This window comes from Gigantopelta aegis, chromosome 8 (genome assembly GCF_016097555.1).
Source record: "Gigantopelta aegis isolate Gae_Host chromosome 8, Gae_host_genome, whole genome shotgun sequence".
NCBI classification, from domain to species: domain Eukaryota; kingdom Metazoa; phylum Mollusca; class Gastropoda; order Neomphalida; family Peltospiridae; genus Gigantopelta; species Gigantopelta aegis.
The window spans coordinates 43,910,482-43,932,874 of NC_054706.1; the positions used below are offsets into that span (position 1 = coordinate 43,910,482).

At 34.3% G+C, this 22,393-nt stretch overlaps 2 protein-coding genes across 3 annotated transcripts in view; both read right to left on the minus strand.

The window, feature by feature from the left end:
* Positions 1-1,445, minus strand: part of LOC121378840 (putative mediator of RNA polymerase II transcription subunit 26) — a 41,635-nt gene extending 40,190 nt beyond the window's left edge. For both annotated transcript variants that reach the window (XM_041507179.1, XM_041507180.1), the window contains exons 1-2: positions 1,074-1,445; positions 867-969 (exon numbers count right to left, since the gene is read on the minus strand). In XM_041507179.1, coding sequence (XP_041363113.1) covers positions 867-969; positions 1,074-1,166 — 196 coding nt within the window. In that variant the 5' untranslated portion in view covers positions 1,167-1,445. The remainder of the gene's footprint in view (positions 1-866; positions 970-1,073) is intronic.
* Positions 1,446-3,448: 2,003 nt separating this feature from the next.
* LOC121378969 (developmentally-regulated GTP-binding protein 2-like) lies at positions 3,449-22,316 on the minus strand. The gene is made up of 14 exons (XM_041507379.1): positions 22,126-22,316; positions 20,498-20,586; positions 18,473-18,544; positions 15,664-15,753; positions 14,587-14,647; positions 11,574-11,664; positions 10,886-10,958; positions 10,267-10,357; positions 8,749-8,846; positions 8,339-8,415; positions 7,275-7,363; positions 6,484-6,542; positions 5,624-5,677; positions 3,449-5,110 (listed from the first exon to the last, which is right to left on the minus strand). The coding sequence occupies exons 1-14, from the start codon at positions 22,187-22,189 to the stop codon at positions 5,024-5,026; spliced, it is 1,095 nt and encodes a 364-aa protein (XP_041363313.1). The 5' UTR covers positions 22,190-22,316; the 3' UTR covers positions 3,449-5,023.
* Between the last annotated feature and the right edge of the window lie 77 nt (positions 22,317-22,393).

The following is a 22,393-nucleotide window of genomic DNA, read 5'->3' on the forward strand; positions in this document are numbered from 1 at the left end:
GATTACTTCGCATTCAAGCTCGTCTGCAGTCATATCGACTAACAATAGAAAGAAAAAAAATGCCACCTTACTGCTGTCGGCTTTCACAACTATGGCTAAGCAATGTATTGTCAAACTTTTTTAGTTGGGAATTCAGACTCGTAACAACACTGTACACGCTTTGAGAGGAAAGCAAGATTTTGTATTTTTGTTTGGCAATGAATTAGGGCAGGGCGGCGAGGCGGTGCAGCAACAAACACGGCAGGGCGGCACAAAACTGGGGCAGGGCGCAGCGCCCCTCTATTTATTGCTATCTAGAACACTGCCAAGGATTTCCGATTGTGACAATTTATAAATAGTGACACCATCACACAGGTGTTCTAGTAAACTAGTACTGTGTTAAAAAAATAAAAATGACCAAGAAGAACATTATGCTACTAATAAATATTGTAGTTTATAGATCATTTAGGTCTATGATGGAATCAATATTACAAATATTTCTATTTATATAGTTAGTATTACTTATTTTTTAAAAAAACCCATAAATATTAAATTTAAATAATATCAATTATATTGCAATACATATTGAAATATGGTTTATTATATTGCAATACGGTTTTGACGGATATTTAGTGTCATTATGTAATATACAATCCCATGTCTTGTTTCTCATTGGATACTGAATTAATATTCTGATTACTATTAGAGAATGAGAAACAAAGATTGTATCCTGTTATTAATATTAGACATGGTGACATTTTGGTCCTTGGAATGTTGGGATGGTATGATTGATAATCCCTGCATATAAGTTGTACACCTGATATCATTATCAAGAGATTTGGGCGATTTGGGTAAACAGATTTGAGGCACATGCAAAACGTGCTTACCCAACAGTGTCTGTCTTAAGATGTGAACATTCTCTAGTACTTTTTCACAATGATCGTGTGAAACACCCATTGCCTGCAACTGCGACAATTGTAGCTGACATACCTACAATAACAAAAACAATTGTTAAAACTGCGTTTTAACGGGAATGTATACACAAGATGAATGAGAACGCGGCCATATTGGAAAAACCCGCGATCGCTACTCACCGATTGGAGAGTTTTAAATCCATACGCATCAAATGTATCTGCATATTGTTTACACATAAATGTTCCCAACCATCTTTCAACAGGACCGGGCATCTTCTAATAAATATCAAACAAAAGATAGTAGGAATTTAGTCTCCAGTAAATACGAAGCCATGATTCCGTAACTTTAGCATAATGGCTGAAAGTCACGTGACTTATTTTAGGTCACCTCGTGACACTAACGTTTTACAAAAACAAGCTTTCTTTGTTAGTCTAGTAACTTCTTGTTCACCCTATCACACATTTACATTAAATAGTTTGCATTTTTTTAATTTTTGACTAAAAAATGTAATTACAATAACGCAGATGCCCTTTTGCGCATTTGTTTTTATGGCGCTGTTGTTCACACTGATTCATTATTAACCAGTGGCTAATCGTTGATACGCTAGCATTTTTGAACGGTTAATACCAGTTGATTATGCAATGACCATGTTCAAATCATTTATTTTATATGAAATTAGCATGTTATGTATTAGTCTATGCCTAATACCCGTGGGAACGTCATCTGGAGTGGGGATAAGAACACAAAAAAAAAAAAACTTATGTTAATTTTAAGTGATCGAAGTCAATTTTTTTTTTTCAATATGTAACTGTTTCTTCCATAAAGTAATGGTAATGGCTTGCAGATATTTATTTACAGTCCGCTCACAGGGAGCGTCGTTTATTTTTTTTTTTTACGATGGAATTTACTACAAAGTAATTTCTGAGCAGACTTTTAAATTGAACATTTTTTTTTTTTTTTTTTTTTTAATTTCCAAAATACTTTTACTTTTCGTCAAACCAAACTGAAATTATTTATAAAAAAACATTTTTGTAGGATAGGACCTACTATAAAGTCTTTGAAAAAGATATTATTAATTTTTTTTTTTTTTTTTTTATGTTGATCCATAGATCATCCCCATACTGTCTGTAATAATTAAAAATTAAGTCAAAAGTAAATCTATTATTGGTCGTTTTGTGCCAGAAATATCTGTATATGGTATAATGAAGTAAAAAAGAAAAGAAAAGAGAAAAAAAAAAAAAAAAAAAAAAGGGGGAAGAAATTTAACTTTAAAAAGTCAAACGAAAAGGTCTAGAAATTTTTTCATATTTTAACAGTTCCCATTTGCGGACCTCCACCAACTATATTCTTGTTATAATACTGATTGCATAAATACAATACTAGACCTGTAATTTTGATCAAATATGCACAGTGGTAAGTGATGTTACAATCTCTTGTAACCAATGGCACGTTAAATAAAGTGTTTTACTATTACAGATTTTCAGCTTATTTCATAAAAATTAGAAAGTTATAAAACTTTAAACCCCGATAAACTTTGAGGTAAAATGACAAATGTTTCACAAAATGTGGGTCTGTAATCTAAACATATTTTGTTATGCAAAGAAAATATTTGGGAGACTTCATAAAGTACGTACACTCCAAGGTGAAGTGGGACGTTATGGTATTAATTATGAAGAGCGACATTGTATACAATTGAATGTACCTTAAAGTGTGAACTATATCGGCGAGGTGAGGGCTTGTGATAAACGCACGAAATGTTTACACGAGGAATGGGGTTCAAAATCCCAGATTTTGCCCCTTATTAGCAATAGTTAGTTTTTGCCACTTCCGAACGTTGGTACTCATAAATAAAATCGAATTATTCATCTAAAACGTTTATGGAGAAATGGGGAATGTATACCTTGTTTTTGGATAGTACACGTAGTATAACGATCATATTTAAAAATAAGACAAACGGTCGAGATAATGTCCAAAAAAAAAGAAAAAAATCCTTTATTTTGATAATTTTTTAAACCCTGGTTTGACCCACTGGTACCATTTGGTGCAAGGCCGTCCCACGTTCCTTCAAACGTGGCAATAGAAACTGACATTCTTCAACATAGGCATAGGCATAGGCATTCTTCAACATAGGTCTTCAACATTTTTGTCCGAATTAAATGAAAATACCGGAATCTGGTCAACGATGTTTATTCATATTAGCATCACTGCCCAACGGCTATATAGGGCTACAAACAAATCACTACACATTTTTACATGGATTACAACTAATATTGTGGCTAGACTGATGGAAATATGTCTTAGTCAAGTTAATTTTGCCCAAATAGCTCCATTATTTTTTTGGCCCGAATTTGAAGATTTTCTCCAGCCCAAGAGGGGAGGCAGCGGTCTCGAACGCTTATGTTCTTCACTGAGGAATGATATGGAAGATGATTATAATTCAACTGAACAAATAAGCTATAAAACAACACTCACTTTTAAAGACAGTTTCTAAAGTGTGTATTGTGTATGTGTAACTGTGTGTGTATACACAGTGTTAAAAAAACTCAAAACATGGTTGTATACATATATACATATATACATATTTTATTTAAAAAATACATGTACATTCATATAATATGCAACTGAAGTAAATCATTTCAACTTTATGTACAATATACAAAAATATGCTGTAATTAATTACAAGTGTTGACAATCTTCCCCCAACCCTACTTCACCGAGACTTGAGTCACCAGATTACAATTAGCCAGTGATAATTTTCACATACTTTAAAGAGTACTAAGGCAATGATAACAAATTTATAAATCAGGTCTAAATATAAGAAATAATTGATATATGCAAATGTGTCTTTACAAGAATAAATATGTAATTATTCAACAAAGGTCTTATATACAGCAACTCATCACAGAGGTTTAATTATTTTCAAATTCGAACTTCTAACGTAAATCTTCACCAGGTTTGTACTACTAATATACAATGACAGTAAAAGTAAAGGATTTTTTTTACATTGTGATTGCAAAAGTCACATACCAAACTAAGTTATGACTGATACAAAGCAAAGCCTTTAAATATATATTTAGCAAGACTTTTAAACTGAACATGTATACTGTCATTTTCTAAGGGTTGTTCCATAAAAGATCAAAAGACTGATGTGAAGCATGTGAATGGATATTTGATGGGTACATAGAGAATTTCATGCAAATGATGATTTTTTTATTTATTATATCTATGAATGGTGATGCTTAACAAACCTCCCCTGAACAAAAGATACAGCTCAACACAGAATCTGATTTGGGGGAAAAAGTAAAAAGAAACCATTTACAAAATAACTTGAGACAAATGATTAATCCATAACTTTACAAATGTACATGTTATGGTTTATGAATCAAGTTTTATTAATGTTTTTAATGCAGGCTAAAACAATATCTATTCACCTTTTCCACAATTACAAATCATGCATAATCATTTTGCAAGCATGACGAGATTGTTGTTACAAGAACAATATAATCGAGCACTGTAGGCAGAATATAGGCCTCCCAAAATACTGGGTTTTGGTCTGAAAACTACAATAACATAGTTTTAACACCTCAAATATTGTTCCGATTACCAAAAAACTCACATCAGTAATAAACAATCCCTAAGCAGTTTATTCCAAGACAAGTTTTTATTATTATTAATGAGTCAATTTGAAGTACATATCTCATGAAAACTTTCAATCATAATCATTTAGAAATATTATAACAATGTGGCACATGTCATCATTCAGTTAAGTTGGATTACGCTTCAGAAAATGTGCACTGTACAAACACCATAAGAGTAAAACAAGCCGGTTTTGGCTGAAATCAATCTTCAACTCCTCAAATGTTGTCGGTGATTAAAATTCACAGACACACCTGTGACGCATAACAGATCTGTACTGATGGGTGGATGTGAATGCACTCTCACAAGATTACCCCCACAACCCCCCCCCCCCCCCAAGAAGTTGCTATTAAGGTCCATTTTTTTCATAAACTGATTTCAATGCCAAACATCTTCTGTATGTGCCAGTGTGAAACAAGGATTTAGCGCATGATACATCCAATGACTGGAAAGCACTTTGACTTGAGGTACACCAGAGTTGTCAGACAAGGTATTATTTCTTGACCACTTGTATAACATCCTCATCACACATTAAATGAGTCAGCCCAACTCTCTGTGGACTGTATTTTGTGCTCTTGCCCTAAAAGAAAAATAAATGATGTTAAAAACTAAAACAAAAACACAAATTAATACATTCATGTTAAAAAGACTGATTACTGAATATGCCAAGTGATCCAGTGAAAAACCAATTAAAGAAAGATGACAAAATTAGTCCTCTCGCGTAAAAACATGTATTACCATGATCATGATTATTTAACATGAAAAATGTTTCTGTGAAAAATGTGACCAACTTTTACCACATTTAACAGAAAAAGAAGATGTGGTGATTTGCTATTAACCAGTGTCGGCCAACAATTATTTCACTCATAAAATAAACAATAATGAGTATAACCCTTTCTTGCAAAATAGATAACCTATCCAATAAGCACAACCCAAATTAATATTTGCATTTTTAAAAATCCAAGCTAATATCTGTCAAAAATATTAATAACTCTCCCCAAAGTATCGATTATTTCGTTTTAAAGTTTGAAAAATAGGACCATAGATTTCAACGCAAAACTGATGAAATTACATCCATAAAAATGTTACCTACCCACACAAGTGCATACTTAAATTGCTCTGCTAATGTTCTGTGAATAGCATGACACTGAAAAATAAATAAATAAAATAATAATTTCAAATCTCAGTTGAATGGCATACCACTGTATTTAAAATAAGTTCAGTGCACTGTTCATAAAACATTTTTCTTTCTTTCAAATCTCACAGGTTATCATAAAATGGTGAAATTGGTGAACTTTAAAGCATGATAATATTATCTCTCCCACCTTTTATCCCTGCTCATTTCAGACCCTCCTTATCCTTAAACTTCTATTGATATTCAATTCCACATTCCAGGCCTTCTCTCTTCTAATATGACCTGGACTAATTTTTAGTGTCTATTTGCTCGATTCATCTGCCATTTCCTAAGATGTAAGCTGAATGAGACCATTATTATGTGTTTGGAGATTTACTTCTAAGAAACAACAACCATGCTCGCCTACTACTAAAATGTAGTGTCATGTGGTAGGCCAGTTTTATTAGCAGGGAAGGATGAGAAAGCCAAGTGGGCAGTAGAGTACACAATTGGTTTAGTAGACAAACATTAGAGAAAAGATAGGTGGAGAACTCAGAAGATAGAATTGGATAAACAGAAGATATTTGTTATGCTACGTTAATGAGAATACTAGGCACAAGATGTGGAAAATGACTAGAAGTTTGAACAAATCAATTGAACTTAAGAATTCAGGCTATTGGAGCTCTGTTCTCAAATTAAATTAACTTTAAAAACACCCCAGCATGAAATGCTCTCTTTATTTTTTCACCACCATAAATCCAAAGAATAAAAAAATTAAGATATAGCAACCAAAGGATGTGTATCATGTTGCCAGTGATAAACTGGTGAATAGTACCCACCACATGTTCTACTGTTACACCTTTCCGTAAGACTAAACCGCCATCAAAGTCGGGCCTCTCTTAAAAACAAAAACAGTTTTTATTTATTAAAAGGATTTTAGTAACAATAAACTTAAACTAAGGAACAAATATATTTAATTACATAAGGAATTTGAACCGCCATGAAACAATTCCACATTCAGTAAATCATATGAAAAGACAAAGTGACATGCTAACACCTGATGCATGTATAATAGAAAAATCTACCTCCTCTTAGACTCCAGTGCTCAGCCAACTAAGCTAATATGGAAATTTCCACCAGCTACAGCCAGGAGGATCACTTTATACCAACACTACTCGAGAAGTTGATTGTTTTTAATCCATTGTTGGGTATAATCAGCCAAGTATCTCATAATTTTTCATTTCAACTTATTTTCGTGATTATATCCAATTAATGTTCAAGCACCCTGTCCTGGGAACACACCTCAGCTATCTGGGCTGTTTGTCAAGGACAGTGGGTTAGTTGTTAATTGTTAGTGGTTAGTGAGAGAGAAGAGGGTGTAGTGGCCATACACCTACCCAATGAGTCATTCAAACTCACTCTGGGCTCTGGGTGGGAGCCGGTACCGGGCTGTGAACCCACTACCTACCAACCTTATGTCTTAACCACGACACACCAGCGAGGCCATTATCACTTTATACCAACATTACTACAAAAGTTGAATGGTTTTAATCTATTGTTTGGTATAATCAGCCAAGAATCCCATAATCATATCCATTTTCCCTCTCTGTCCTTTCTTTCATCCACTTACCTCCCCTTTTCTTTGTATAAACTCTAATGAGAGCAAGCTCCTCCCACATATAGTATACAAGGTAATCCAAGTTCAGATTCATATTGCAACTGTCGCCATGAAAAATACAAGCATAGTAGATTAAAGTAACAGTATAATTATTTTAAAATTGTTACTCATGTTCAACTGTAAGTAACAGAACATGTATTAAAAATGTATTATATCTTTAATAATCAACAGTAAAGTAACAGTTGTAAAAAAAGAAGTTTATTCATGTTCAATAATCAACATCAAGGCTATATTATTCATGTCCAATAGTCAACTTCAAAGCTATATTATTGCAAGTATCTCTGAAGAAACGGGTCGAGATTGGTAGTCTACCAACTGCAAATAGTACAGGGTTTGCAATTACATGGAATCATGCATCCCGACTCGTAATTTGCTTCCACCCACTTACACTTAAAAAACACAAGTTAGGGTCACAACTGACTAGCAATATTTGTTGAAACTTTCTAGGAGTCAAAATTGTTGACATTAACGTAATGTTATATTAATTCATTTTACTGACATACAAAATACAATTTATTTGTGCTTTCACTATGAAAAGTGTCTTCCACAGATATATGACTGTCAAAACCTGTGGTAGTATGTGTGAAATGGGTAAAGTTCTAACTGATAGGCTTATAGCTGCTGACCCTAGTTTCTGAGGTACATACCTTTGTTTGTTTCAAATAAAATTATTTTTAATTACTACAATGACCAGACACATTGGATGTGCCACAATCAATAATTTAATCCAAACATTGCAAGTAATATGCATGTTAACATTAAAAAAGGCTGTCATTGCCGAAATATGTTTACACTGCCTCAACATTGGGACCAGCAGATTTATAGCTTTATTTTCAATTTTTTCTACATTAAACTTATGAATTAGTTTAAAAACAAAAAAACCTCATGCTTACTGTTAATGCTACAGCCATAGATGAATGGTTCAAGAGAAGAAACACTGCCTTTGGAATTGTGTACTGTGATAAAATATGCATAAATTATAACCCGACATGTTGTAAATTCCCTGAGTGACTTACCTAACAACAACACTGTGTGGCTGTCGGGCTAGTCTGTCCACCTCTTCTATAGAAATCTGGTCAATTTTGTTATATACCTGAAACAAAATATATTACATGTCATATAGTGTCTTCATCAGACCTGAATATAAAACAACAAAGTATTAGAAGAATCAGTCATGTGCACTGATGTGGGATAAAATTAGTTTTTCCAGTAAACCAGATCACACGGTCATACCAGACAGATTTATTCTGTGTAAGATTACATCATAGAATATATACCGTACTTGCAAAGCTAGGGATGGGAGAAATGTATATATTTGAATATAAAGCTACAATGTCACCTCTCTGGCCTACACCATCATTTACTAATAGAATTTTACATCACAGTTAAAAGATAAAAGTTGGAAGATTATTCCAAATGTACTCACATAAAGACATGGCATGTACACTCTACTGCCGAGAATAACATCAACAAACTCGTCAGATGTGCAGTCTTCTCTAAACAGTACTTCACAATTGAAGATTTCTGTTGTCATTAAGGAACCAAACACAATATGTATAATATGAACTTGCATGTAACAAGTGTCCCCCCTCCCAGTTGCTGCCATCTTCTGACACCTATGAATTATCATGTTACCTCAGTACTATTAAACTGATATGCTGCAGAATATTGGCGTGCTGTGATGAACCTCGATTCTTTTAAAAACAAGCCTTAACACTGGAGTAAACTCGCACTAGCCTCATACTCGCACCCAGGTGAAAAGTGGCGAGTTTCTGTACTCAGCTTTTATCATTTTGTTTTGTGTTGTTGTGATTTTTTAATCTGTGGAACTGTTCTCCTGGTTTGAAATTCTCAACTGGAATTATTATCAGAAGAGCAGTGGATTGATCTTCCGCTAATGCCAAAATGAAGTGGCCTGAAAAGTGTATTTCAAATTTAATAAATAAAAGTCCAATGGTTTTATTATGATATTCATCTGTGTTCTGTAAAACGTTAACATACAGTAAGTGCTACTTTCAATAAAATATTTTTAATATCACCACATAATAATGGGTCAGGAAATTATGCTCAAGACACATTTAAATATGATTATCAAGGAGATATAATTTTAGCCAGGTATGAAAATTATTTACATTATGAATCATGAATTTGTATACGCCCATCTATGAACGGGTCGTATTATGGTATGGCGTTATCCGTCCGTCTGTTAACCTTTTCTTGTCCAGACCATATCTTGCATACAGGACCATCAAACCTCACACGTAGGATCAACTTCAGATGGCGGTGTGTTGCGTACTATTACTAGGTCACTGTGACCTACTTTTCACGGTCTACTGCACATAACAATAAATCCTTTTCCGGACCATATCTTGCATACAGGACCATCAAACCTCACATAGGAACAACTTGGGATGGCGATGTGTTGCGTACTATTACTAGGTCACTGTGGCCTACTTTTCATGTCTACTGCACATAACAGTAAATCTGTGTCCAGATCATATCTTGCATACAGAACCATCAAACCACATGTAGGAACAACTTGGGATGGTGGTGGGTCCAAAACAAACTGTTCATCCATCCCATTGCAAATTTCACATAATTAGACTTGAATCATACCTGTAACATATTCATTAATATAGATATGGTTTTCCATCAAACTCCTGGTGGGCATATAATGTACCTCACCAATACTCGTTAGAATCACACATGACCACGTAGACAAATAGTGTGAAATTCAGTTGGGCATAGGTTTTTAATCCATGGATGACAAAAATATTTGGGAAAAAACCCCTAAAAACTATTTAAACATTTACAAAACCGGTTTTTCACTTTTTAAACACCTGCATTTAAAAAAACCAGGCTTCACAAATTTGGCCGTTTATGAATGCTCATAACATTAGATGATAAATTAAATCATCTGGTTCACTGTATTAAACAAAGATACTATATTCATGTAATATCATCTGAACCATCTTCTCATTGCACTTGGTCAAGGTCACCATGGAATTGAAAGACACACCTCCACCTTTCTTTGGCTAAAAGAAACAAAAACATTCCAGTATCAACTGCCCTTATGAAAAGCTAATCGCATCAAAATGAAAAAAGTTGCCATTCAATGAACAAATTCTTAACATAAAATCAAATAACAAAAATGGATTTGCTATAATCCAACTATTTTAGCAGTTTTTTTTTTTTTTTTTCAAAAATAGCACCCAAAATACGGTTATCCTTACTAAACTAAAAAATTATTTAAGATTAATATTAGCAGGTAATAAATATCCTTATTTAATAATAATAATAATAAATATATATATATTTTTTTTTTACAGGGTTGGCCTTCAAAATAATTTATGTTGTGAATGTTCATATGCTTGATTTAAAACCTGTTTCAGTTAACAATTTTGGAATTATGATAAAAATATTAAATGATTTTACTGATCTAGACAGGCTTTGTATTTAAGGTGGACTATTGCCCACACACACACCATTGGCCACGTAAAGTGCTAATCAGATGGGTTACAAACCATCTGCCTAACACAAAATAATGTTGAAATGTTACTTACCTTAAAATATATATTAGGCTTCTGGGCATTTAATCGAATACCCACACTTTCAAGTTCAGCCTCCAGTAAACGTCTAGAGTAAAGAAACCCAAGTAAATTTTAGGAATTGAAAAACCAATTTGAAATTCTAAAACATTTACTAGATAGAATATATGAAGAGTTCAGGCGCATAATGCGATATAAACCATTTTTTTTCTTGTTTTTAGTTAAAGCAACTATTGTATGTCAGTAAGGGCTAATCGTAGGCCCGCTGATTTGCTGCAAAACATGACTGATCCTTATGAAATTGTATTGGGTAAATCCCATTTTTTTAAATTATCAAAACGCGATATACGTCAATTAAAAAAATCACTTTTACTGAAAATGAAAAAAATGGATATATCATGTTTTGTGCCTAAACTCTTCATATATAGAAAGACAACATAAAATCTCCAAAGTGATTAACATATTTGCCAAAGTACATTTCACCAAATCTGTACACAGGTGTCATTGTAAAACTAAAACCTAGCAGAGTGGCTTTCTTGATAAACATAAAATGTTCTATTGAAATAGAGAGATAGTTAAAAGTAGCCAGCCATTTGTGACACCATACTCTAGTCCTGACTCCTGATTACAATAGGTGAGCTCACAGTAAAATGGATGCATTATTTTCAGTTAGAGGACACAAGAAAACTGATAAGAGCAATACTTCTGCACATCTCCTTTAGTGGCATCCAACATTATGATAATGAGATCTGCTGTTCTTGCTACAGATATCACTTGTCGTCCTCTACCTTTCCCTGAAAGATAAAACAAACACGAAAGTCATGACCTGACCATAAACATTCCTAAGGGTGTCTTTAAGACTATACAATGCGATAATCAAAAGAATCAATCCTAGTGTTGGGAATCAGTTGGGATTTCATCATCGATTATCAATTTGGTTTGCACCAACCCATCTACTTTAGAATTATATAAACTTAAAGAAATTGAATTATTGTCGTGTTAAATACACCCTACAAATTATACTAATTTTACTGTACTTACTTCCTATTTAATATCTGGCATTTTTACTAACACATGAAAACAAATTCAATACACGAACTAGCACACGAAGTAAACATGCAATGACACACAACTGAAAATCATACAATTAAACCATCACTAAGAACAAAGCTTAAAGGAGCTCGGACACCAAAAGACATGTAGTGTGTAATGGATTAAGTTAGCGTCAAAGACTGCATTACTCTAACGCCTGGCTCGCTGCGAGGCACCGGTCAGCTGCGCGTCTTAGGTTTGGGGTAAAAACAGAAGTGGGCGGGATTATGCATAGATCTGAACGAAAGTGAGGCAATACATCATCGGTGAGAGTTACCAAGCAATACCGGTATACGTGTTGATTCTTTAGTTGTGCCTTTTAGTCGTCTTTTGTTTTTTTGTCTCCAGGTTTATCGTAAATTTAATTTACAAGATAATTAGTGTTATTATATACTGTCGACGTAATTATATGATGGTTAACTGCGCAGTGTTCAACTGCAACAGTAACAGCAATGCATCCCAAGAAACGGCCAACATCATGGTTTCGATTTCCAAAAAAACCCCCGAAAGTTGTTTTAAAACATGGACGCATTATTGTCATCGAATGGGCTTTACACCAACTAAATACAGCAGGTTATGGTACATTTACAATGTGAAAATTAAAACAAGTATGTACTTAAGATATACATTAAATAAAGGTATTGCAATTTGTTCACATACGAATATTTAAACTTCACATTTATTTACCTATAATTACCAAATTAATTTTCACCGACAGCCCATAACGACTCCATACTAATGTCTCTTGATCTAGTTGGTTTGTTAACCTCATAATAAAACACCTGACAGACTGGGTATAAACTCTACATCAGATTTTGGTTACAATGGCAAAAATTAATGTGATAAAGAAAAGCTCACAAGTAGGGGGCACCCCTCCACCCCAGTTCCTACGGGCCTGTTTTATTACGTACCCACAAATTATTTTCTGGCAGAAAACCTGGTACCTTTGGTAGAGGTTGAAACAATTGGTCGTCTAATTTTCGACTGTTACCATAAAATAATATAATTAATCACTTTTGGCATCTAGCAATTTAAAGCAAAATTAACAATAGTTACCACATGGAATAAGCATCATATATTATTTTGTTTTACCTGTAATATATTTGACCTGTAATATATTTTCATCAGGACTTCCTTCTTCCTCCATGAATGATTAAAGAAAATAACACTGGATATATTGTAATTATTTTAATTTTATTCCAATATATAACAAATTTGTTTTATGTCAGTATGTGGAGCAAACTACCTGAAACAGTTGGTTTGAAATCATGATTACAAAATCATAAAGATAAAAGGAAGTGGGGGGGAGGGGGGGGGGAGAGAGGGGGAATACAGTCTCTAGTGAGGGATACAAACTAGATTTTTTATCTTTATATCATCTTTATTTATGCAAAGAAGTGAAAATTTAAAACATACATTTTCTTCCTAGAGTGTGTGATGGAGAACAAGCCCCTAGGCCCGCCCCTCCCCAGTTCCTACGGGCCTGTTGTATTTTATATTAATAAATGCAAAAAGTACATAATAATATTGTCGATAAGACCTATTAGTTGTAAAGTGATTGTCAGTATGTGGCAACAGTATATTTTCCAACATTTCTGTGTTTCTGTACCCGGCTGTGGACAGTTTCGGCAGACTGGTAACACATTTTCTTAATAATTAAAAATACACGGTTTAACCAAACACATTAAAACTTGGAGGGTAACTAGTTAAGAGAACAAAGTTTTTTGTTAAATTATTATATCTTGCTTTGGTGAGGAGGGGGATGCTTTTTGCAAATTTGCAAAATCGGCCTCTGGAATATCCCCTGACGTGTCATATTTATATCTATGCTGAACAAGATTTATGATGAAATATTATTACATTTTGGGTGCTTTTCTTCTAATTAGGTCCATTTGCTTCAGTTTACATTAAAAATGTCATAAAAAATTATGTTTAAAAAAATGCTTGTATGCTAGTCTATGACCGTGTGGCTTCCTCGTCTTCGTCGACAGTTGATTCATCCAAATTTTCATCTAAGACAACATTTCCAGGATTAGGGACAAAGTCTTTGATAAGTGGTTCAAACTGATACAGTTTGATGCCATTAGCACAAGCTGGACACAATTCTTCGTCACTCGAATCGCTAAATTCGTCCATGTTGCTTGGTAGTTTCTTCAGTTTTCCTCTCATCGATGACGTCACGGGTCTAGCTCATCAATTGTCGACAGTTTCCGACAAACATCGGCGAAAAAAAACCCCAACCAAGACTGGCACGCTTAACTTAGTCAATAAGGGGAGCGCGGTAGTTGCGTGTTGTGGTTTATGACGGCAAATAATTCATTACGCCGTATATATGATTTAGTGTCAGGTCTCCTTTAAGCCAAAAAAAAGAAGAAGTAAAACGTTGGTCTCTGGTCAGACCAAAGTTCCAGAATTCATGCGGCAATGCGGCTTTGTTTGTTTCCCATTCTTTTCTCAAAGAATGGATTGCACAGAAAACGTGGGTATTTTTGATACCGAAAATTGTGCACACTGACCATGTAATATTGTGGATTGTAAACTTGATAGGTTTGTCGTAACCTGTGAATGGGTTACCAGACTCTCTGCTTATTTCGATGCCAGCGGTCTTGTTATTGTTTACCTACCTTGAGCAGCTCCTTCTATGATACCTGGAAGATCAAGCAGCTGTATACAAGCACCATTGTACTGAAAAATTAAATACACTCAGTGTACTGTATGTTTTCCCCACAATATCCACATACACAGGTTGTTGAATTATACACCCTCACTATATTTGTAGAGTAAAAGGCAGTCCATTACATCATTTAACCTCATCATATCCACATATGGTTTCTGAATATGTAACCAACATATAGCTACTTCAACATAACGAAGAGTTGGTTTAGGATACTTTATTTACCGTTCTGTATCTGTACTGGAATGACATTATGACCGAGCCTTTATGTGATCTTTTAAAAAATTATTTTGTTATTATCCAGTTTTGAATGCTCGACAAAAAGAGAGGCCTAAATCAAACAATACTCAGAAACTCTGACACATCAATCATTTAAAGATATAATGGATTATAACATGCATCTCATTTCTTCAATTGAGAAAGGAACATATAATACAAAATCATTTCACAAGGACTACAGTTCATTTAAAGATATAATGGGATATACAATTTTATTTTAAAGATGCAAACCCTGTGAATGGCTTTCATTTCTTTAATTGGGAAAGGAACATATAATACAAAATCATTTCACAAGGACTACAGTTCATTTAAAGATATAATGGGGTATACCATTTTATTTTAAAGATGCAAACTCTGTGTATTGGCAAAGCTATTCATGAATGCAAAATGTTGCAATTTTTTTTGTTTATATCCCAGTAAAGAAAATCCATAAACATAATTTGAAACATACTTACAAATAATACATTCTATATATGATTCACTCCCCACCCCAAAACAATAACACTCAATAATACAAAGTCCAAAAATAAAATTGATGTCATCTGATGTTCCGTTTATCAATGAAATAATTTTACCTGCATGCAAATCATTTTGCAATGGCATACCTTTAAAATGTACTGATTATAACAATTATAACAAATTAATTTATAAATGTTTGGCAACATGTCTGTTGCATAATTGCATTGCTGCAATCAGCAGTGTAACATAAGCCGTGCTTGGGTATATTAATAAGTTAACACAAAATTACCTCAATTACTCCAGGAATACATGTCAGGGTTGTGAATTCATAGTTTGCAGACTCGCTATGCGTTGATGTCAAGGCGTTCAACAGAGTTGACTAAAAGTAATTAATACACATGAATACGTAATACATACAAACATATCTTATCTACTTCTAAACTGATCTAATGTAAGCAAAACATTATCTTATTATTTTCTTTACCTTTATGTTGTCTATGACAGAGTATGACAAATATTTTGAAAAGTCACTAGCCACAGGGCTAGTGGGTTTGTGAAAACCACTAGCCCACCAAGATAAAGCACTAGCCCAAATTCCTGATCAATTATATCTGGATTTTTATATAATTTTTGTAACATTACACATTTACGTGTATAACAGTAAAATAAAACAAACACTTAAATCATGTTGTAACTTTCAGTTTTTTGTCGTGTCGTACGTTTTGTCTTTTGTCAAGTGTGATCCATCATCATTGTCCCATTTTCGTTTTTGCCCTCCCCCCGGGGAAAAATAATTGAGCAAACTCTTGGTTGGTATCTAAACACACTATCAAAATAATTAAATTTAAATGAGGGTACGACAGTGTGACACACGGTAATAGATGGTTCAGTGTATTTGGTAGTTAGTTATATATTTAGGGCCTACTATTTATGTCGCCAGGAACGGTGATGCCAAATAAAGGGCATTATTCCGTGTCAGACCGATATCAAAAGAATATAACGGCGACATCTAATCCGTTGTTAATTGATGAACAAAAAAGGTATTATCTTGTATCGGCAGCTGTGACATATTATCCAAACCGCTACACGCAATAGGCCAAGCCGAGTCATTGCATATGCGGTTACCATTAAAGTAAATTGTTTTCCTGATTGCCGATAACCACATGTTAGCAAAGTGTTAAATTAGAAAACAATAGGTAAATAAAACAAACACTGAAATTCAAAGCATGGCTGGGGTTTACTTGATTGAGATTAACCTGTCGTCGTGATTGGTGATTTCCAAGTTCTTAGCCTAAAACATGTGTGAGATTAACTACCACGTGACGTGTCTAACCAATCAAAACACGCATGTCATTAGACTTTATTTCCTGTGCCAGAAACTTGAAAGGGAAAGGTAAACAATGCATGCTGTAACTGTGACGATGTAGAGACAGCATGTTACTGCAGTTTGCAGACCTAGCTCAAGTGGATTATTATTATATACTGATTGCAGGGGCTAGTGGTTTTGCATTTCTCACTAGCCCGAACTTAAAAACCACTAGCCACAGGCGTTGGGCTACCGGATTTGTCGAACTCTGTCTATGATATATCAAAGGCTGTAGTATGTGCTGTCCTGTTTGTGGGAAAGTGCAAATAAAAGATCCCTTGCTACTAATAGAAAAATGTTGTGGCTTTTTCCTGAAGAGTACACATCAAAATTATGTTTGACACCCAACAGCTGATGATTAAATCAGGGGTGGAAAATTGAATTGTAAAAAAGAGGAAACTTAGAGGGAGCCAGACTGCCATTTTTACTTTAGATATCCCACGCTGCATTTCGACACCAGCTAAAGCTTACTCGCTCCCTTTGCAAATGAAACCAAGTAAGAAACGCAGCCGCATTTAGATTCATAATCAGTGCATAAAATTTGATTTTTTCAGACAAACGATATGTCGTTCATGTGGTTTTAGTGTTTGCACGAACAATTTTCTCCAGTGGTTCAGATACAAATATAAAGGTGAACCGGCAACGGTAATCAAATGAGAATCCTCATAAGATGGGCGATTTTCATAGCTTTTCTCCAAATTCTTATCATAAATACTAAATTATTATTATTATTTGGTATGCTGGGACTAACTTGAAAGCTGCCATTTACATTTCAGCACACTACCCCATCGGTTCTGTTACAGGGGAGTACTTGTTGGCACCAAACAAGTCTGAATGAAACAGGGATTTCCCGAAAGCTTTTGAGCTTTCGGGTCTGAACGGAAAGAACCGAAGTTCTGCGAATCCTGGATGGATCCAATCGATGCTGCAACTCAGTGTTTCATCATATTCTAATTTCCACTTGTTATTTTAAAAGTCCCTTATTAAACATACTATTTTCTTCGCTGTGTGTGTCATATTTTAATAAATTGATTTAGCAAGGGTTGTACTTGTTTTCATTACAATACATGTTTCAGAATTAATGTATATATTTCAACGTAACCACACAGGTGACAAAAAGTAAATAAATATACAGAACTTCACATAGGTTTTTTTCGCTTCCTATTTATTGCTCGAGTTTATTGTGTGCAAGAATATTTACCACGAGACCGCGTGGTATCTTCCTGCTCACTACATGCGACTATGTTATTAAATGTTATTGACACTTCTAATGACAGTGCCAACTTTGTAATTGACAGTGATGTCGAGTTCAAACGGCCCGTTTTCTTATTATTTTATTCCAAAAATAGTTATATTAGCCAAAACACGCCAGTTTACATTTTCTGATGAGCGATTATAGTTTTTGCACAAACGATCCGTCGTTCGTGTCGATATTGGTTTTGCATAACTGACAGACGAACGACAAAATTGTTCGTGCTAAATTTTATTCCCCGATAATGATGTCACAACATAATTTGATGTATAACGTCACCATTTAGGACAGTTTTATGATATCATAGCGCTAAGATAGCTTCAAAAATCTGGCCCAGAAGGTACATAACCGATTCCCCCCCCTCCATGAGAGAAAATCTGTGGATCAGAGGAGAATTCCCACCCCTGTTAAATAAATTAAATTAACCTTTAACCTTTTACCTTTTTCAAAAACCAGGTCAAGTATCAAAATGTTACTTACCTTTCCAACTGATGGAAAACCTATTAAGGCAACACGAGCATCACCAGATTTCATAACATCAAAACCTTCTCCCTAAAAAGAAATAGTTAACGTAAAAATTATTTACTGCTTTTTTAAAAAGTCTCTGTAAAGGCTCACCATGTCAATGAAAAGTAAAGTATAAAAAATCCACTAATTCCCAAACCAAATTTATATTAATGTAAATTAAACTTCAAGAATAAATATTTTGTCTTGAAATTCAACTTCTGGAGTCGAAACTGGCTGGAATTCCTGCCGGACATTTGGTTTTGACAAATGCCTTTAGCTTTTGTTTTGTTAAAAATAAGCAAAAGAAAAAAAATTCTAATAAATGTTGTGGTTTATAATCATTACTTCCAGGGAACATTTTGTTTTCAAATCTTGATTAGCGATATTTCAAGTCAACTGAAAATTTATTAGCAACTACTGTTTAATGTTTTAAAATTGTGTAGCATCTCTGAAACTTGCGTAGCAAAGCACGACACTGAAAATGTTGCCTGACTTCTGTAGTGGAATAAATTTTACAAATATTTGGAATAAAGGAACAGACCCTAATTTTTAAACACTAAGGCATATTTTACTATTAGAGCTGTTTAGGAGATCTCACTGAAATCAAACATTACTAATATTTTGTTTAGATTATCTATTTCCATACAATAGAAGTGTTTCTGGTCATCCTAGTGTTTCTAATACCACAAAATGAATTTTTCATATTTTTAAAAACGCACGTGTGTCTGAGAATTAATGGTTATGGAGCCGGATTTTAGTCTATTTTTAAGGGTATTTCAATCTCACAAACTCTTGTTTCACTCTGCTGGATCCAAATTTTTACAGGTTTGTAAATTAACCAAACTTACTGTCCATTTTTACGGCTGAAACTAGAGTCTAGGTAAAAAATATGCCTTAGTGTTTAAAAACTAGGGTCTATCCCTTTAAGATATATATATTTTACTGAAACTAAGGTGTGAGTATAAAATCTAAATAATTGACGGTCCGATGGGATGACTGGCTAAAATATTTCCTGGCCAATCATGGCATGGTCATGCTGACTGACAAAAACTGATCAGGATGGTATTATTTCAATCCCTGAATTTTTATATATTTTATAGACCGGCCTTGGTGGCGTTGTGGTTAGGCCATCGGTCTACAGGCTGGTAGGTACTGGGTTCGGATCCCAGTCGAGGCATGGGATTTTTAATCCAGATACCAACTCCAAACCCCGAGTGAGTGCTCCGCAAGGCTCAATGGGTAGGTGTAAACCACTTGCACTGACCAGTGATCCATAACTGGTTCAACAAAGGCCATGGTTTGTGCTATCCTGCCTGTGGGAAGCGCAAATAAAAAATCCCTTGCTGCTAATCGGAAAGAGTAGCACATGTAGTGGCGACAGCGGGTTTCCTTCCTCAATATCTGTGTGGTCCTTAACCATATGTCTGACACCATATAACCGTAAATAAAATGTGTTGAGTGTGTCGTTAAATAAAACATTTCTTTCTTTCTTTCTATATGAAGATACAGTGAAGCATAAGACAAAAGATAACTAATAATTTGTGTGAACACACTCTATACCTGCATGCAAATATGATCATCATGAACATAATGAAGATACCACAAAGAAAGTGACAAAAATGGAATTGCTTTGTAGATTTGGTAAAAGTTTGAATACAATCTACAGGTTTATCAAACAATTCATTAGTTTTCCAACTGTAAAAACAACTGGTGAACTATATTTGATTTAGGTGAAATATTTTAATGTAATTATTAATATTTTGTTAGAAAATAATCGTGTTTTTGAAGTTAAAAGATAATTTGGTAAAATGTTCTGCTCACCCAGAACTAGCACTGTTTTTTTCAAAGTTTGAATTTATAATCTAAGATATGGATGTTACATCTCAATTATAGATAAAATAAACATAGGAGGTAACATGAAAACAAACATCAAGAAAACATAGTTAGGTATGAGTTAAGTGTATAATATTATAATACTATGCATATGTTTAAAGTCACCTTTGGTCCTGCCTTCCCCTGTGGTTCTAACAGCTGTTGTCGATATCTGGCCAACTTGGCTTTTAGCAACCCCAGATGATACTCAGTGGCTGAAAACAAGAAAAATAAATGAACTTTATGATGCTAATATTATCATGTTCTGCAGAAAAACTATGAGATACTGTAAGTTTAGTCCCCCCCCCCCCCCACCACCACCACCCTCCCGATATATAAGCAATAAGCTAGGTGTCATATATGTAATATAGCAATTGAGGTGGACTTAACAGAGAAAAAAGCTAAATGTGTATAATGAATGTAAAACAGAGTTTTAAAGTCTCCCCTCCTGCTCCGGAGTTAGTCACTGGCGAAGTCAGAGGCTAAATCCGTAGTGGGCGTGCCTGAACCTTTTTGGATAGGGGCACGAGAAAATAGTTCCCACTCCCACATTAAAGTCTCAAAAATGGCCGATTTGAAGATAAAATGGCATTTTAATGATTTTTTCCATTGTCTACTGGAAACCAGCAGTCTGCTATATATCAGACCTTCATAATCTTCTTAATGCTCATAGAAAATTCCACGTCTCTGTATACATTACTTACTGAGATAATGGGACTTAAAATATAGCACAAAAATGATAATGGCCATTTTCGAGCTACCGTTTGGAATACAGAGCCCAAATTTTGGATTTATTCATGAGGATAACTAAGGAATATTTTATACGAATCTGCAGTGTATCCGAGACTGAAGTGTGTGGGCAACCTCAAAAATTGATTGATTTTAGATGAAATGAACAATTAGCCAGGCACTGATCTATGTTGGAAAAAGAAGAAATGATCATTGTACCCCTTTCCAGAACAGACGGAAAGAATTTTGATAAAAATGGGAGAAACAAACATTTATCAGCTACATTTTATAATGTTTCATCACGCTCTATGTTCATATTAGTAAAGGTTCTAAATTATACTTGGGATTCATATTTCATTATCATTTAGGCAATAAAATTTAAGCCAACCAGATGATTTCCATTAAAAATGTGAGTCAGTGTTTCTGCCAGAAAGACATTTTTGGGTATGGCATATGAAACTGAATGCAACCAAAGTCAGTAGAGACAACAGAAACCATTACAGCACTTTCTTTTATTATTCATCGACTACAGAGGAAACCTGCTACATTTTTCCATTAGTAGCAAGGATTCTTTTATATGCACCAACCCACTGACAGGTTAGCAAATACCACAGCCTTTGGTATACCAGCCATGGTACACTGGTGGGAATGAGAAATAGCCCACTTGGCCCACAGACGAGGATCGATCCTAGACTGGCCAATTTCTAAAAGAATAATTCTGTTACAATATTGACATAACTTATATATAGGAAGGACTTTCCTTTGGCACTGTCACTAACCCTAGTAAACCCTATTTTAAGTATTTATGATAAGTATTTATAATCATATTCTTTATACGTGACAATGCCAAAGGAAAGTCCTACTGAATTCAATACGAGTATGACTATGAGTGTCAGTCACAGAATAGTAACTGAATTAGTGTAAATGAATACGGAATGATGTATCAGTTTAGGTTTTTGGACTGGTGCCGTGTACTACGGTGTAGTGGAATGGCGAATGTGACAGTCACAATGTCTAGCTCTCACCCTTGTTCTTCTGGGTTCTGGAGATTTCCCGTTCTATTTCAGCTATTTTTTCTAAGATACCCATTGTTAAATAATATATGTACAAAAGGCGAAGTGCGGAATAGAATAGCAGTCAAAACAAACTGTTGTTTAATCAAACAATTTCAAAATTCGAGAACACACGTGCGAAAAATACCCTGTCACAATTTCGCCATTATCTACTAAAATCCTCAAATTATTACGCTTCATTAGTATGTGTGTATTTCCTTCTTACCTTAAAGCTCTACTT